This window comes from Myxine glutinosa, chromosome 1 (assembly GCF_964187855.1).
Source record: "Myxine glutinosa chromosome 1, kmMyxGlut1.1, whole genome shotgun sequence".
NCBI classification, from domain to species: domain Eukaryota; kingdom Metazoa; phylum Chordata; class Myxini; order Myxiniformes; family Myxinidae; genus Myxine; species Myxine glutinosa.
In genome coordinates this window covers 258223895-258240178 of record NC_136261.1, presented here as the reverse complement: position 1 = coordinate 258240178, position 16284 = coordinate 258223895, and the positions used below count along the sequence as shown (strand labels likewise).

The following is a 16284-nucleotide window of genomic DNA, read 5'->3' as shown; positions in this document are numbered from 1 at the left end:
GACTAACTGGTTCAGCTGGCGATCATCTCTCCTTGTGGTTCTGTGGGGACGTACTGGCCTCGGTATTGGAGGAGGGACACCCCTCTGAGCATTTCGTTTCAGGATCTTTGACACCTGACCTTGAGTGATGCCATACTGCCGAGCAATAGCACGCTGTTTCATGCCAGAATTTCGTAAAGCCACCACTCCATGACAAACAGCATTGTCAAGTTGACGGACCATCTCCAGAGGAAGCGGCAATAACTTTTGTAGACATGCAGCAGTTGTTTTCCACTAATACAGGACGCAACAACCCTTATATACCCGATTGTGAAGCCAATCGTCAAATGTACCAGTGTACCTGTCCTTACATTTTGTCACGCCACCTGTGATATAATCCTGTTATTGACTTCTTGCTGCGAAAGACAATCAGTGACATGGTTCTTTCAACAAAGACATCACCGAAGCATAAAGAAACTCACCAGATTGATAAACTGAGTTCAGAAAGTAAACTTAAGTCAAGAAAAAAATATATTCCATATTAAATGCCAAGTCTGTATATTGTCGCGATCCCGGCTGTGAAATGGTTCCCAGCACGGAATACGGACGTTAATGTCCGGGCTTCAAGTAGTCCACGGAGTGGACAGAGAGAACTCAATAAACACAATTGTGTTTTAATCGGCCTTCTAGGGGTAAGGCACGATGCTTTATTGGCTCGATCACAAAAACCATAAATGGTAACAGAATGGAATACACTGCACAAAGCCTGCAGGAACTGTCGGCCCCAGAAGCTCCAAACAGGACGCAGGCAAGATCACTCGCGGTTCCAATCGACGATCTCCGGGACTCGGAGGGTAACAGAGTGGAATACACCGCACAAGGCCTGCAGGAACGGTCGGCCAGCAGCTCCAACACGACGCAGGCAATATCTGACTCACGGTTCCAATCCACGAGATCCGGGAATCACTCGTTCTCTTCCGGAGTTACTCACTCGTAAAATACAGAACGGTAAACGATCAGCCCAACGCGGCTGTCGTGAAGATTAAGGGAAATCCCTTTATCTATTTCCCACTCGCAGCCTTCGAGTCGCGTCCGTTGCATAAGATGGCGACCGCGCTCTCTGGACTCTCCACCAATCACGTGCCGAATCGCCTCCCGATCGCGTGAGGCTCCAAGGAGGCCACGTCACGCGGTGGGCGGGGCACCAAATCTGGGTGAGAACAGGTGGTTTCACCGGTGGTTTCTCACAGTCCTCCCCCCCTAAGTAAAATGGGTTGGGTAAAACCCCCCTAAGTAAAAAAAATGGGTTGCTCGTCCTAGGATCTTTCAAGTGAGAGACATTCGAATTGAGACGGGAATTCGGCATCTGCATCTTCTCTGCATCTTCTCACCAGCGGACGCCGTCTTGGAGGAACTTTCTCGCCGTAGGACGCTGTCTTGGGTGGTGCTTCACTGCAGAATAAGTGAGCCTCGGATCCCTCCAAACAACCGACAAAAAAAAAAAAAAAAACGTGAGTATTTGTACGTGGTATTTTTCTCATTGGCAATTTGATGTGCGGGTGATATTGTGTAGTTCGTGTCGTATTTCCCCAACAGAGCGTTGTGTTTGAGCGTTGTGTTTTGTGCCTTGTCTTATGATAACTCGTAGCCAAGCTATGTCGACCAGAGAAGTGAGAGTTCAACCTGATCATGTTGACAGTCACGTGGGTGGCGATGTGAGCGACGCAAGCAGCCTTGACCCGGTCACTCAACCCGAGATGTTAGGAAGCGATTCCATCATGACTAAATGCATGCGTTCGCCCTTCTGGACCGGGCTGACTCCGGTTCAACAACTTGACATGTATAACAGGGAGAATGACAGGGCAGAGGCAGAGCGTGCGGCAGCAGAGAGAGAGCGTGAGAGAGAGAGAGAGCGTGCGGCAGCAGCAGAGGCAGAGCGTGCTGCGGCAGCAGAGGGAGAGCGTGCAGCAGCAGAGAGAGCGCATGCGGCAGCAGAGACAGCAGCAGAGAGAGAGCATGAGAGAGAGAGAGAGCGTGCGGCAGCAGCAGAAGCTGAACGCGTCAGAGAGCATGAGTTGCGAATGTTGACTGAACGACCGCGGGCAGAGGGGTCTGCTGCAAGAGTCCCGGAAACTGTTCATGTTCGTTTGCCGGACTGGACGGGAGACACGAAGCCAGAAGCGTATCTGGAGATGGCGGAGAAGTTGTTGGCTGCCGGTGGCATTGATGAGAGCTTGTGGGTCGGCCATCTTGTGAGCCATCTATCTGAGAGGGCGAGGGAGGTATATGCGAGGATGGCAACCGAGGACGCAAACAAATACAGGGCATTGAAGGCCGAGATTTTGAACGCCTATGCGGTGTCCGCATGTATTTATAGGAGAAATTTTTTCAGCTGGACTCGTGAGTCCAGTCAAACCTATGAGGAACATTCGCGGGCCTTGTTGGAACAGCTGCAGAGATGGTTCAAGGGGAGCAAGGTTGAGTTACCTCAAGCGGTTGCGGAACTCCTGGTGCGTTACCGTATCGATCAACAGCTTCCGCCTGACTTAGCATTGTTTCTTGTCGACAAAGACACTGTTTCCTTGGCAGACTGCGTCAACCTTATTGATAAACATGTTTTGGCGTGCAAAATGCTGCAAGTCACGCAGTCGCGTCGTAAGACGGAGGAGTATGCGATCAAGACCGCCCCCCGTCTGCCCGGCGGCTGGATCGAGGGGAGGGGTTCTCCGATGCCCTCCACTGGTGGCGGTCGCGAGCCGCAGACCAGGGCAGGGCCCTGGTGCGATTTCTGCAAACGCGTGGGGCACGGTGAAAACCGCTGCTTCTCTAATCCCGCTAGTCCGGCCTACCGAGGCAACCCTCCTGTTAAGTCGGAGGGAGATCAGTGGAGCTCATCCGCCGGGCCCTCGCACACGACGGTGGCATCGGTGACCGAGGTCACTGCCACCGAGGCTAATTCCATTCATCCACTGTACCAGGATTATTCAGGGACAGCCTTAGTGGGTGGCCCTGATTCGATGCTGAAGTTTGAGGCCCAATACCTTCGGGATACTGGGGCGACACGGTGTGTTCTCCGGGCGGGGGTAGTTCCGGCCTCTCAGATGCGTTATACCGGCGAGTATACCCTCCTTCGGGGCATTGACCGGGTTCTTGGCCGGTATCCCCTTGCCCTCCTCGAGGTCCGGAGTGACATTTTTAAGGGTCCAGTGACCTGTGTGGTGGTACCCTACTACCCGATACCCGGGGTCTCCTTGCTGATTGGCAATGATGCCATGGCCAGGGAGGAGTCATTGACTCTGACCTGTGGGGGGGTCACTAGATCCCAGAGTAAACAGGCGGAGAGAGTGGCGGAGTCAGACATATCTTCACTCTGGCCCGAGGAGCCTAGCGCCTCGACTCCAGTTCCCGACGGTGACGTTGCGTCAGCTGAAGTCCACCCGAGCCTCCCGTCAAGCCACCCTCAGGTGCCGTGCTCCTCAGGGACCGCTCCCGCCATGTCGCGATTCAGCAGGAACGCTAATGCTAAGGTATATGTGGGAAACCTGGGCAATGGAGCAGCGAAAGCCGAGCTAGGGAGGGTCTTCGAACATTACGGACCACTCCGCAACGTATGGGTTGCTCGAAACCCACCTGGATTTGCAGTTGTTGAGTTTGAAGAGCCACGAGATGCTGAAGATTCGGTCAGAGCCCTTGATGGAAGGTTAATTTGCGGATCGCGTGTGTGCGTCGAGATGTCGAATGGCATGTCGCGGCGGCCTCGTTTCAGACGCCCTTTGGTCCGCAGGCCTTTCGACCCGAACGATCGATGTTACCAGTGCGGTGAAAGGGGTCATTACGCATATGACTGTTGTTCTCGACACCGGAGGAGTACCCGCCGCTCTCGGTCTCGGCCCGTTTCCTTCCTGTCAACGCTTCCCCCAACTTGAGTTTGGCCCCTTTGCCTCTCTATTGTGCTTTGTGTGAAGTGTAACTCTTGTAGGGTAGATATTAATGTGGTGTATGGTGTTTAATATTGTGTGTGAAAAAAAAAAAAAAAAAAAAAAAAAAAAAAACTTGTTCATTGTTAACCTGCCTGTTAACGCCTGTTAACCTGTTAACGCCTGTTAACCTGTTGCCTGTTAATTGCCTGTGCGGTAATAATTGCGTTATTGTTGCGCTATTGCGTTGCGTATTTGCGTTGCGTGTATTGTTGCGTTGGTGCGTTATTGTTGTTAATAATTGTTACTAATTGTTAATTGCGTTAATTGCCTGTTAACGATTACCGCCATCATATTGCCATGTGATTTGCACCTACTACAAATGCTGGTTTCAAAACGCCGTCTATCCGACGGGGTTTTTACTTAGGGGGGGAGGACTGTGAGAAACCACCGGTGGAACCACCTTTGTTCTCACCCAAATGAGTGCCCCGCCCACCACGTGACGTGACCTCCTTTGAGCCTCACGCGATTGGTGGAGGGTCAGAGAGAGCGCGGTCGCCATCTTATGCAACGGACGCGCCTCGAAGGCTCCGAGTGGGAAATAGATAAAGGGATTTCCCTTAATCTTCACGACAGCCGCGTTGGGCTGATCGTTTACCGTTCTGTATTTTACGAGTGAGTAACTCCGGAAGAGAACGAGTGATTCCCGGATCTCGTGGATTGGAACCGTGAGTCAGATATTGCCTGCGTCGTGTTGGAGCTGCTGGCCGACCGTTCCTGCAGGCCTTGTGCGGTGTATTCCACTCTGTTACCCTCCGAGTCCCGGAGATCGTCGATTGGAACCGCGAGTGATCTTGCCTGCGTCCTGTTTGGAGCTTCTGGGGCCGACAGTTCCTGCAGGCTTTGTGCAGTGTATTCCATTCTGTTACCATTTATGGTTTTTGTGATCGAGCCAATAAAGCATCGTGCCTTACCCCTAGAAGGCCGATTAAAACACAATTGTGTTTATTGAGTTCTCTCTGTCCACTCCGTGGACTACTTGAAGCCCGGACATTAACGTCCGTATTCCGTGCTGGGAACCATTTCACAGCCGGGATCGCGACAAAATATATATATATTGTTGCGGTTTTGTGTTTTTTTTTTTTTGTTTTTTTTTGTTTGTTTTTTGTATACAAGATCGAGGCTCGTGAAAGAGCGAACATTAATCACACAGAAAGACAAACCGACACATTAAACATATAACATCGGGAGCGGTAGACAAGATGGGGAGAGAGGGGGAAGGACACAAACACAACATTTGAGAGCAGGGACCGAGAGACATGGAGACATCGAGAGATCTGAGAGAGGGCGAGGGCTTTGGGGGGGGGGGGGGGGCATGGGAAGGGGGCGGTGGGAGAGGTATAAAACATATGGACACTGCCAGGACTTCCAGGAAAGAAGTTGGAATTTCAAACAAGGTGGATCTGGGGTGAATTAGCGGGGGTAGAAAAGATCAAGGTTTTGGATGGGGGAAGATAAGAGATGGTGGTGAACAGCTGTTTTAAAGACCTGGAGGGAGGAGTGGGATTGAAGGGAGTGAGGGATTTTGTTCCAGAGGCGGGAGAAAAGAGGAATGAAAGAGTGAAGGTGAACAGAGAGCCGAGATTTCGGCAGTTTAACCATCAGAGGGTTGCTGGCAGATCTTGTGCGACCTGTAGGAATATTTGGGGGACAGAGCACAGAGAGAGCTGGGGGTGCAAGGCCGGAGAGGAGTCGGTAGAAGACAGAAAGACCACCTACCTGCCTGCGGTGAGTGAGTGAAAGGCCCTCAGAGATAGCTTCATCGCGGGAGATTCCAATAATTCTGAAAGCTTTGGTTTCAACAGCGTGAAGCCGAGCTAGGTGTGAGGCAGGAGCACCGGCCCATAGGGGAGAACAGTATTCCATTGAGCTGCGGATGAAAGCCTTGTATGTGGTGAGGAGCTCAGGTGTGCCGAGGAAGGACTTCGCACGACGGAGGATGCCCAGTCGGCGACTGGCTTTGGAGGCCAGCTTGGAAATGTGGTTTTCCCAAGAAAGATCATGGCAGATAGTGAGACCCAAAATCTTGAGCGACAGAACTTCTTGGAGAGGATTGTTGAGAAAGTAGATGGGAGGGTTGTCCAGTCGATCTTTTCGGAGAGACATAGTAAGAGTGTGAGATTTGTCAGGATTGAAAGACATGTTCCACTTGTTTGACCAGTCTGTGATTTTGTCCAGGTCTTCAGAGAGTGAGGAGGCAGCAGTCTGCCGATCTGAGGGAAGAGGAATGGAGCGGCAGAGAGTGGAGTCATCAGCAAAGAGATAGAGAGGATTTTCGATAGAGTCAGAGAGATCATTGATGAAGACCATAAAAGCACGGGGCCCAGAACACTGCCTTGGGGAACTCCAGCCTGAACAGGAAGAGGAGATGAGAGAAACCCATTCAGGGCCACACGTTGACGACGACTAGAGAGGAAGTCCGCCAGCCATGCGTGGAGATTTCCATGGATACCAAAGGAGGAGAGTTTGGTGAGCAGAGCGGGGTGCCAGACCGTGTCAAAGGCACGTGATATGTCGAGGGAGACAGCTCTAATTTCCTGTTTGGCATTGAGGACCTCCATCCATTGTTGAGACAGCAGAAGCAGCATGTCCAGAGTAGAGTGACCTGGTCTGAAACCAAATTGATGATCAGAGATCAAGCCATTGGAGAAGAGGAAAGATTTCATATCCGAAGCAATGATGGATTCCATGACTTTGCTGATAATTGGGAGAAGGCTGATTGGTCTGTAGTTGCTAGGATCTGTTTTTGCACCTTTTTTGTGCAAAGCGGTGATGTTGGCTGATTTCCAAGCAGATGGCAGTTGACCTTGAGCAAAAGAGAGGGTGAAGAGAACAGAGAGAGGGTGAGATAGAGCAGCAGAGCAGGATTTTAGGACCCGTGGGCTGATGCCGTCGGGTCCAGTTGCAGAATCAGAGTCGAGGGTTGACAGAAACTTTTCCACCTTGTCAGGAGGAAAGGACAGGGAGTCCAGGAGCAGCAGGGTACGACTGGGTATGGTGGGTACAGAGAGGGATGGGTTTGGGACACAAGATTTAGAGGCAAACACAGAGTTGAGGCATTCAGCTTTTTCACGTGCGGAGTCAGCTGTGTAGCCGTTTGAGGTAAGGGAGGGGATGGAGGGGGAACAAACACCAGAAACGGATTTGACCAGACGCCACCAGGATTTGGAAGAGGGAGACAGATAAGAGAGTTCGGTCTTGAGAACGGAGAGATATTGTTTCCTGGCTCTCCTGAGGGTGGACACACACTTGTTTCGGGCTTTGTGAAAGGAAATGAGATTTCCTTCCGTTGGATTTGCTTTCCAGGAGACGAAGGCAAGTTGTTTCTGGGCAACAGCCTCACCACAAGATTCCGTGTACCATGGACGGGAGGAAGGGTATGACAACTGAAGACGAGATGGGATAAATCTGTGCATGAGAGAGAGCAATTTACTTTGGAAGAATTCCCAGGATGAGTTGATGTCAGAGGTGGTAGAGATGGGAGACCAGTCCAGATGATTGATGGCTGCTTGAAGACCGTGCCAGTTGGCCTGAGTGAAATGCCAGACTCGTCGACGCTGAGCAGGCTCCCTGAGGATGGTCAGAGAGATTTCCACTTTAACAAGGACATGATCAGATGATCCGATCGGAGCAGAAGAAGAGCAGCAGACATTTTCAGGGAAGTTAGTCATAACCAAGTCCAGAAGAGAAGATGTTCCGTTGACTGAGATCCGGGTCGGGAAATTGACAGATTGTGTCAGTCCCAGTGAGTCGCAGAAGTCCTTTGCTGAGGAGCCATGGCTGGTGAGAGAGGTACCCACACTCAGCCAACTGGCATGATGACAGTTGAAATCACCACATATGAGGAAGAGAGAGTTGGGATGAGTAGATAGAAGTTGGTCCATATCATCAGACAGCGAGATGTAGATGGAGTCATCACTAAAGGTTAATTTTGATCATAAAGGTTAATTTCCCCTCCTAGTTTAGTTACACTACAACACGTAGCCTCGTTTAAGCTCAGTTATTTCTTAGTAAATGTAAGTGTAGACCTTTCCTGTGTGTTAGTTTTGCGTTGAGTAGAATAATGGGAATTAGGTCCTTTACGATGCCTCTATGCTTTTGGTTTTGGTGCGAAATACCACGAGTCAGGCCCTGAGCAAGTCGGCCAAAGGCGAAGGAAGGCGGGGGAGGAGCCAACGGTAAGGGCGACCCACCAATCAGGGATCGAGGGGAGTGGCTTACCACTGCGGCAAAAGGCGGGGCTTGGAACATTCGATACGGAACCATATAACCCTGTGCCCGGAGCCCCCACCTCAGTTATGAGGAGGACATGCGCTGATTTATGAGGGGAGATGCGCTGTGACCAGTTGGAAGATGCGCGCCGGGCAAGCCATACGAGTTGTGAGAAGACGCGCGTGACATTGAGTGGAGTTCTCAGTTATGAGAGTCGGTTCGAAGCACTGTGTTCAGTTACGAGAGGGAAAGCGCTGTGTTGAGCTGGAGTCAGATCCTCCATTGAGTTACAAGAGTGAAAGCGCGCAGTTGTATTAATCGCGCTGTAAGAGACAGCCGTGCCGGGCCAGAGACGCGCATATTACCTCCTGCCTGCCTTTGCCAATACAAGCGCCGCGAGGATTCTCCCGCCTGCCTGCCTGCCTTCGCCGGGGTACGTGCTGTGACCGCCAGAGGGCCACGCCGGGTGAGCTGTTCCTGGACGACCAAAGCCGGCGCGTTCAGCGCATGAACATTTCTTCCTTCATCTCCCTGTATGTGTGAGTGGGCCCATTGTCTCGGGAATAAGTTAAGACTGCTTAAGACTGCCCAAGGTCTTCTGCTTCTTCTACCACTGTACATTGTGTAAATAATAATAATAAAATCTGTTATTCCTTTGATTCGACCGTTTCGTCCCTTCCATCATTGACTTAGCGTGGTACGAATTATATCGCTCTGATCGGGTTCCAATAGCAAGGTAACAGCACGGACCACGTGGTACACCCTCCGCTGGGGTGTACTCAATTACGCATGGTTCGTGCGAGACTCGATCCCCGCTTCCGCGGTGGCGTGGGTACTTGGGTACGTGCGAACATTGTCCCGAAACCCTGTTCCACGTCGGCCCGGGAGTGGCGACTCAAGTCTCGCGGTTCTAAGACCCAAGGAGGACAAGGGGCTTAATCCCCCCTTGGTAAGGGAACGGGCTTCGCGCAAAACCGTAACAATATATATATACATACATACATACATACATACATACATACACACACACACACACACACACACACACACACACACACACACACACACACACACACACACACACACACACACACACACACACACACAGTCGTGGCCAAAAATATTAGCACCCTTGCACTTTTTTCAAACAATGCACCATTTATTGGAGAAAATTGTTGAAATTTAAAAATATTTTGGTATCCACATATGTATTTATTTGGATTACAGTGGAACAAAACAAAAAATCTGAAAGAATTTCGAAATCTTAGCTTATTCCACACAGAAATCCTAAAATGGCCCGGACAATATTATTGGCATCTTTTAGAAGTTGTTAGAAATAATTAGATTTCAAGCAGGTGATTATCCTCTACTTTGGAATTGAACTCACCTGTTGTGAGTTGCAGGTGCCTGCAATATAAAAATCATTCATTCAACCAGTTTGAATCGAGAAAAGGAGTCATTCTGCCGTTTTGTGTCACTGTGGGCACCACAATGAGCATGCAGAAAAGAAAGAAAACCAGAGATTTGTCTGAGGAGGTCAGACACAAGATTGTAGACCAAGCATGGACAATCTCAAGGCTACAATTCCATCTCCAGAGACCTTGATATTACTGTGTCCACCGTACGCAATGTTATCAGGAAGTTTAAGGCCCATGGCACTGTAGCCAACTCCCCTGGACGTGGCCGCAAGAGAAAAATTGATCGAAGATTGCAGTGAAGGATTGTTCCAACGGTGGAGAAAGCACCTCGGTCAATTGTCAGACAGATTCAACCTGACCTTCAGAAACAAGGTACAACAATTTAAACTCGCACCATCCGTCGCCAACTCAATGAAAGGGGGTTCTATGGTAGGAGACCCAGGAGGACCCCACTGGTGAGAGACATAATAAAGCCCTATTGGAGTTTGCCAAAACACACCTGAACAAGCCAAAATCCTTCTGGGAGAATGTCCTGTGGACAGATGAGACCAAATTAGAGCTTTTTGGTGAAGCACATCATCTCTATGTTTACAGAAAACAAAATGAAGCCTTCAAAGAGAAGAACACCTTCCCTACAGTCAAATATGGAGTAGGTTCAGTGATGTTTTGGGGTTGCTGTGCTGCCTCTGGCACTGGGTGCCTTGAATGTGTGCATGGCATCATGAAATCACGAGATTACCAAGGCATTTTGGAGCGCAATGTTCAACCCAGTGTCAGAAACCTGGGTCTCCGTCGAAGGTAATGGGTCTTGCAGCAGAACAATGACCCTAAACACACTTCAAAAAGCACCCACGAATGGTTCAAGACAAAACACTGGACCGTTCTGAAGTGGCCAGCAATGAGCCCAGATCGAAATCCCATTGAACACCTGTGGGGAGATCTGAAAACAGCAGTTGAGAGAAGGCACACTTCAAATCTGGGAGAACTGGAGCAGTTTGCACAAGAAGATTGGGCCAAACTGCCAGTAGAGAGGTGCAGGAAGCTCATTCATGGCTATAGGAAGCGCTTCACTGCAGTTATTTTGTCCAAATGCTGTGCTACCAAATATTAAGTCTTGGGTGTCAATAATTTTGTCAATGCCATTATTTTCTGATTTAAAAGGATATATTAAGTTCTGAATCAAAAACAAAGGTTCTGTAATATTAACAGTGAAATAAAGAATTGTGGAGACCAAATACTTTTGTCAATTTAAACTTATTTTTTGAGAAAATTGTGAGTTATTTGAAAAAAGTGAAAGGGTGTCAATATTTTTGGCCTCGACTATTCATATACATACATACAGAGTGGTCCAGAAACCCTGGGCACATTTTGAAGAACGATACCTGCAACAAACAACAAAGTTTATTATTGTTATTTGGTGCAAAACAAAAAATGATTACTCATAAATGGATGTGACCTCTTCAACATGCACAGGCATCATGTGATACGCAACAGGGTGAGGTGCATCACGTGATATGGATCGGGGTGAGCTTCGCTCACTGTGCTGCATGTGTTTATCTTTGCATTAGTTCAGTTCATTGTGAATTAGAGGCCATAATATGACGGAGGATATCATGAGACAGAAAATTCACGCTGTTCGCTTGTATTCTGTATCTGGAAATTTGGCTGAAGTTCACAGACAACTTGTCAAAGAATGTGGCGCTGACGCAATTGACAGAAGAACCATCGGCAGAATAAACAAGCAGTTTGATGAAACCAGCAGCATTCTTCCAAAAGTCACCAGGTAGGCCTCGTACTGTTCGAACTGAGGAAGCAGAGCGCTCATTCAACAACAACTTGACAGTAACACATCATTGTCAACTTGGCGTTTGGCAAACATCACCAACATAAGCCGATCATCGATTCGAAGAATACTAAAGGACCTTAATGCCAAACCATACATACCCAGATTAATTCACCAAATATCTGAGGATGATTTTGACAGACGCGTTGAGGCATGTGAGACATTGCTTGGGTTAATCGATATGGACAATGATTTGCAGAACAGGATCTTGTGGTCAGATGAATCCAAGTTTACTTTATCTGGTTCTGTGAATCGTCATAACAGCGTGACATGGGCAGTAGACAACCCACAATTTACTGTTCAGCACAGCGTCCAGTATCAAGCTTGTGTGTCCGTCTGGTCAGGCATTTCTTCTGTAGGCATTGTTGGACCAATATTTTTCAAACAAAATGTGAATGCTGCAAATTACCTTCTAATTTTGGAGCAGCATGTATTTCCACTCAATGATGTCCAAATGTGGTTCATGCATGATGGTGCGCCTGCTCATTATGCTGTCAGTGTATGCGAGGCCCTTGATTTGAACTTTACAGACAAATGGATTGGCTGTCGTGGTCCGGTTGAATGGCCACCGTGGTCTTGTGATTTAACAACACCCTGTGATTTCTTCCTTTGGGGTTTCCTCAAACACAAAGTGTATGTGAGGAATCCTACGACCCTTAGAGACTTGAAACAATTCACCCGTAATGAGACTGCTGCCTTAACAACTGAATCATGCAGGACTGGGTGTCAGAGTGTGTCAGAGTGCAGTTTGAACATTTGAACTGATCTGTTTCATGTATATTAGACTGATTAGACTGTTTAACGAGTAATCATGTTTTGTTTTGCACCAAAGAACAATAATAAACCTAGATGTTTGTTGCAGGCATCGTTCTTCAAAATGTGCCCAGGGTTTCTGGACCCCTCTGTATATAGAAAAAAATCTATAATACACACACATGAGATTAGATGTCGGGTGTCGGAATTTTGGTACTTCTTTCTGGAATTTGGCATTTTTCAAGTAGTGAATAGATTCATACACACACAGCATTATTTTTCTTGCCTCGGCACTTTTCATTTGCTGAATCTATGCCTGCTATAAGGCATTGAATTGTTCATTTCAACTCGAACCTAACCTCTTTGGAATAGCTCACCATGCTTTCAATGTACTTTGAAGAAGGAAAGGGAGGGGGAGCATGACAGAGCAGATTAGTTGAATCTGTACCAGCTAGTGCATGTTATGATGCAACACTTCAGTTGTATAACAGCTGTAGGATTCTGCCACTCGGGCCTTATCACGTGCCTGTTCAGTCACCATTGCATAGTTCATGTGGTGTATGCCCCCGTGTGCTGGTCCGTGCTGCTGTTCATTGCTTCGGTATCATTTAAAGAATTGATTTTGCGAAAAGCTTTTCTTTGATTTTTCACATCCTGATGTGTTACCTCCTTTGCAACCCCTGCCTTCTCCCAATTCAGAAGTGGGAGCAGATCGAGAACAAGATCAAACTTCGTCATATAGGATCCAACTTGTGCTTGGACAGCAAGAACGCCAAGGCTGGTGGCCTCACCGTGGAGGTCTGCAGCTCTGCTGTATCACAACGGTGGCGGTTTTCCCTCAATTTGAATCAGTGACACTTAAAGATACTCTTTGGCACTCCGTGGTGTCATCTCTCCTGTGTGACTGCCGGGCTGTGGAATTTTCAAGATTACAACGCACACAGGCACTTACCCACCCTTGCATTGTCAGCAAACCCACTTTCCCTTCTGACATCATGTTGGTTCCTGATTTTTTTTTTTCGTTTTACAAAATCGTCACACAGCATCTTTGGACTTTTAATTTTCCTTCCCAGATTAAAAAAAATATACATCACATTTTGTTTTGGTTTCTTCTCTACTCTCTCTCCTCCCACCTCATCCCCCGAAGCTTTCTTTCAATATTTACAGCCATTTCATTTTCTGTTTTCACATTGCTCATCCTCTCATATTCTACTATTTCCATCTGGCCAGCTCAATATTTTGTAGGGAATGTTTTATTTTGTTATGCGCGGTTTTAATACTGGGCAATGCCACACTATACTTTCAACATGCCTACTTACTCTGCAGGTTTTACCTGTGTGCATACGTGGTACCCATTGATGTAAATATTTCTCACCACCCATTCATGTATTGCCAAAGCCACCGATCCCCATGTTTCCAAGTGTGCAATTTAGAGTGGCGTTGGTCCAATCCAGTGAAGACTGCTTGCGGTGCCAAAACGAGGCAAAAATTGGTTCCTTCTTGATCGCTTTGTAATGGGGTATTGAGCCAGTGTAGCATAAAGTTTGATTGTATACATAATTTTTGAACCATAAGGGGAAAAAACAATTCTCATGATTTCAAAATCTTATTTTAATTTCTGCATTATTTTGAAGATAATAGTAAATGGAATTTTTTAGTGTAAAGTTATTCTTGTTGATTCTTCACTTAGGTTAATTATGTATAAATTTGAGATGTTTACACCAGGTAGCTTGGTTTGAACAAAGTTGCTTTTTTTTCTGGCACAATAATGTTTTCCTTTTCCAAAATTGATAAGGCAGTATTGGCCTAAGAGCTGTGAATGGATTTTGGAGAAATTGGTAAATATAATGTTCTCCAGTTTATCTGGTTTCAATAAAAGCCTGAATGAAACTCCTTTGTATCATGACACTGGCACAACACCTGTTTGTCATTTGATTTTTTTTTTTACAATTGTGGATTAGCATTGCGGTGGCACGTCAGCCACGGGTTCAGAAAACAATCTACTTATTTGGACAAAGAATAAGGTGTGAGATGGTTGCCCATTCATGAGATGTATGGAAAGTTGTACAGCAATATAAAAATGCCAAACAGTTGAACCTCCAACGAACAAAACCTTGCATACATAATAAGTAAATTATTTTAATTGAGATGAATGCCTTTGACATCGAGTTCATTTTGACAGTGTACAATGTATTTTACTATTGTAAGTCTTTTTGAAAACTTGCTTAAATTTAGCTGCTGTTATAATTGCAATTGTTTGAATAAAATGTGACAGTTATCACTGTTTCTTGTAGTTCTTCAATAATGCGTTTTAACATGCTGAGTGGGAAGACATTTGGTCAAAGTGCAGCAAATATTTTATTATATTGTTGCGGTTTTGCCATAAAGGCGAACCCCCGATAGTTAAATGCACGACAACATGTAGCCTGCAGTAGTTAGTTATTTCTTATTGAATGTAAAGATTAGCCCCTTTCCATTGTGTAATAATCGAGACCAATATGTGTTGATTTAGGAAAGATTTCAAACCTCCGTGTGGTGGAGGGAAGACATTTTGAAGTAAAGGAGGGCGTGGCCAAAAGCGAAGCCCACGTGACCAATGAGGGGTCGGAGACATGTCACGAGCAAGCGACCAATGGGTTGTGAAACCTCCCCGAATGAAAGAGGGAAGGAAGACTGAAACCTTCATAGGGGGAGGAGGGATTGAAGGCCAGCACGTGACCAACCTCAGCCAATGGGAGGCTGTGGAACATTCTGGAAGCTTTTTGGGTCTGATTAAAAACCCCCGCCCATCGCATTTTCACCCTCTTGCTTTTTGCTTCACCGACCCTCTTGTTTTTTGCTTCGACGACCCTCTTGCTCTTGCTTCGCCGACCCTCTTGCTCTGTCTTTGACGACGCCCCTCTCTGATTCGACATGCAAGTGTTGAACCATCGCGCCGATCCCTCGCTCTGATCCGGCTGACCTGCAAGCGTTGGCCCCTCCCGCGACTCATCCTGAAGCTGGTCGTCCAACCTGCATTGAAGTTCGTGCTGTCTTCGAGGCAGCGGTTCATCCTTCGGACCTTACCTCATCCAGGCTGCACGTCCGGATTGAGGATCGAACTGCGCACTGTGCACATCAAGCGGCCACCCTCAAGTCAGTCCCTGCAAACCACCATCGGTACGAGAATAACCGGTGTGTCATTCCCTGTGTGCGAGTGTGTGAATGCACCTGTGGGGGTTATTATAGGTAAGAAATTAATAAGGCTGCATATTCATCTCTTTCTATTGCCATGTAAATGAAAGGCTGTACATTTTGTTGTGACTTTCAAACCTGTTCGGGTACGTCTTTTCGCCATTGGCCTTGCATCATCCGAGACCGAATTTGGCTTGAATCAGGTCCGTAAATCACGTCAGGTAACGCCGCTTTCCACACCGTGCAAATCCGCTCGGCACGCAATAAAGTGTGGGAAGCGAGGGTTCGATCCCCAGTTCTTCGGTCGCATGTCTTAAAGGTATTTGGGATTATTTGACCAGCAAACTCTTCGGTGCGTGACTGGGAGGTTGGCGATCGGAATTTCTTAGCAATCCGTCGATCACGAGCTTAGTCGCTTACCCGGAGTTTGAGGGGGAGCGGGGTAATAAACTCCCCTTAGTACGTCGACAAACCCGGGATCCGCAACAATATTAAGCGATTAAAAATGATTGCACAATTTTAGTCTGCCTATGGAAGTACTGCATCTTTTGTGAATACCATTGAAAGGCATTAATGTCGTCCCTTGTCCTTCCCTCTGTTGACGTATTTCACAAGTCTACAAATATCAAATATGCACACCAAATGAATGCTGTGTGTACACCAATTCACATTTGCATACTTGGACATGATGCTTGTCTTTGTTAGAATATAGATAGCTACTCCAAAAATTCCTGCAAATGATCAGCTCGCCTGGAACGAAGTTCAGGGGAGCTTATGCGATGCTGCGTCGTCTGTCAGTCTGTCCGTAAACATTTGCAACTTCTCCGAACCCACTGAAGGGATTGGGATTAAATTAGGCACAAATGATATTTGTTATGTTGTGACTAAAGTTTGTTAACGGCATGAAAAAAAAATCGGGGTCTAAGGG

The 16284-nt window shown here is 47.3% G+C and overlaps 1 protein-coding gene across 2 annotated transcripts in view; it reads left to right on the top strand.

Moving 5' to 3' along the window:
• Positions 1 to 14460, top strand: part of LOC137436689 (polypeptide N-acetylgalactosaminyltransferase 2) — a 246484-nt gene extending 232024 nt beyond the window's left edge. For both annotated transcript variants that reach the window (XM_078786246.1, XM_078786247.1), the window contains exon 16: positions 12882 to 14460. In XM_078786246.1, coding sequence (XP_078642372.1) covers positions 12882 to 13037 — 156 coding nt within the window. In that variant the 3' untranslated portion in view covers positions 13038 to 14460. The remainder of the gene's footprint in view (positions 1 to 12881) is intronic.
• Positions 14461 to 16284: the final 1824 nt, after the last annotated feature.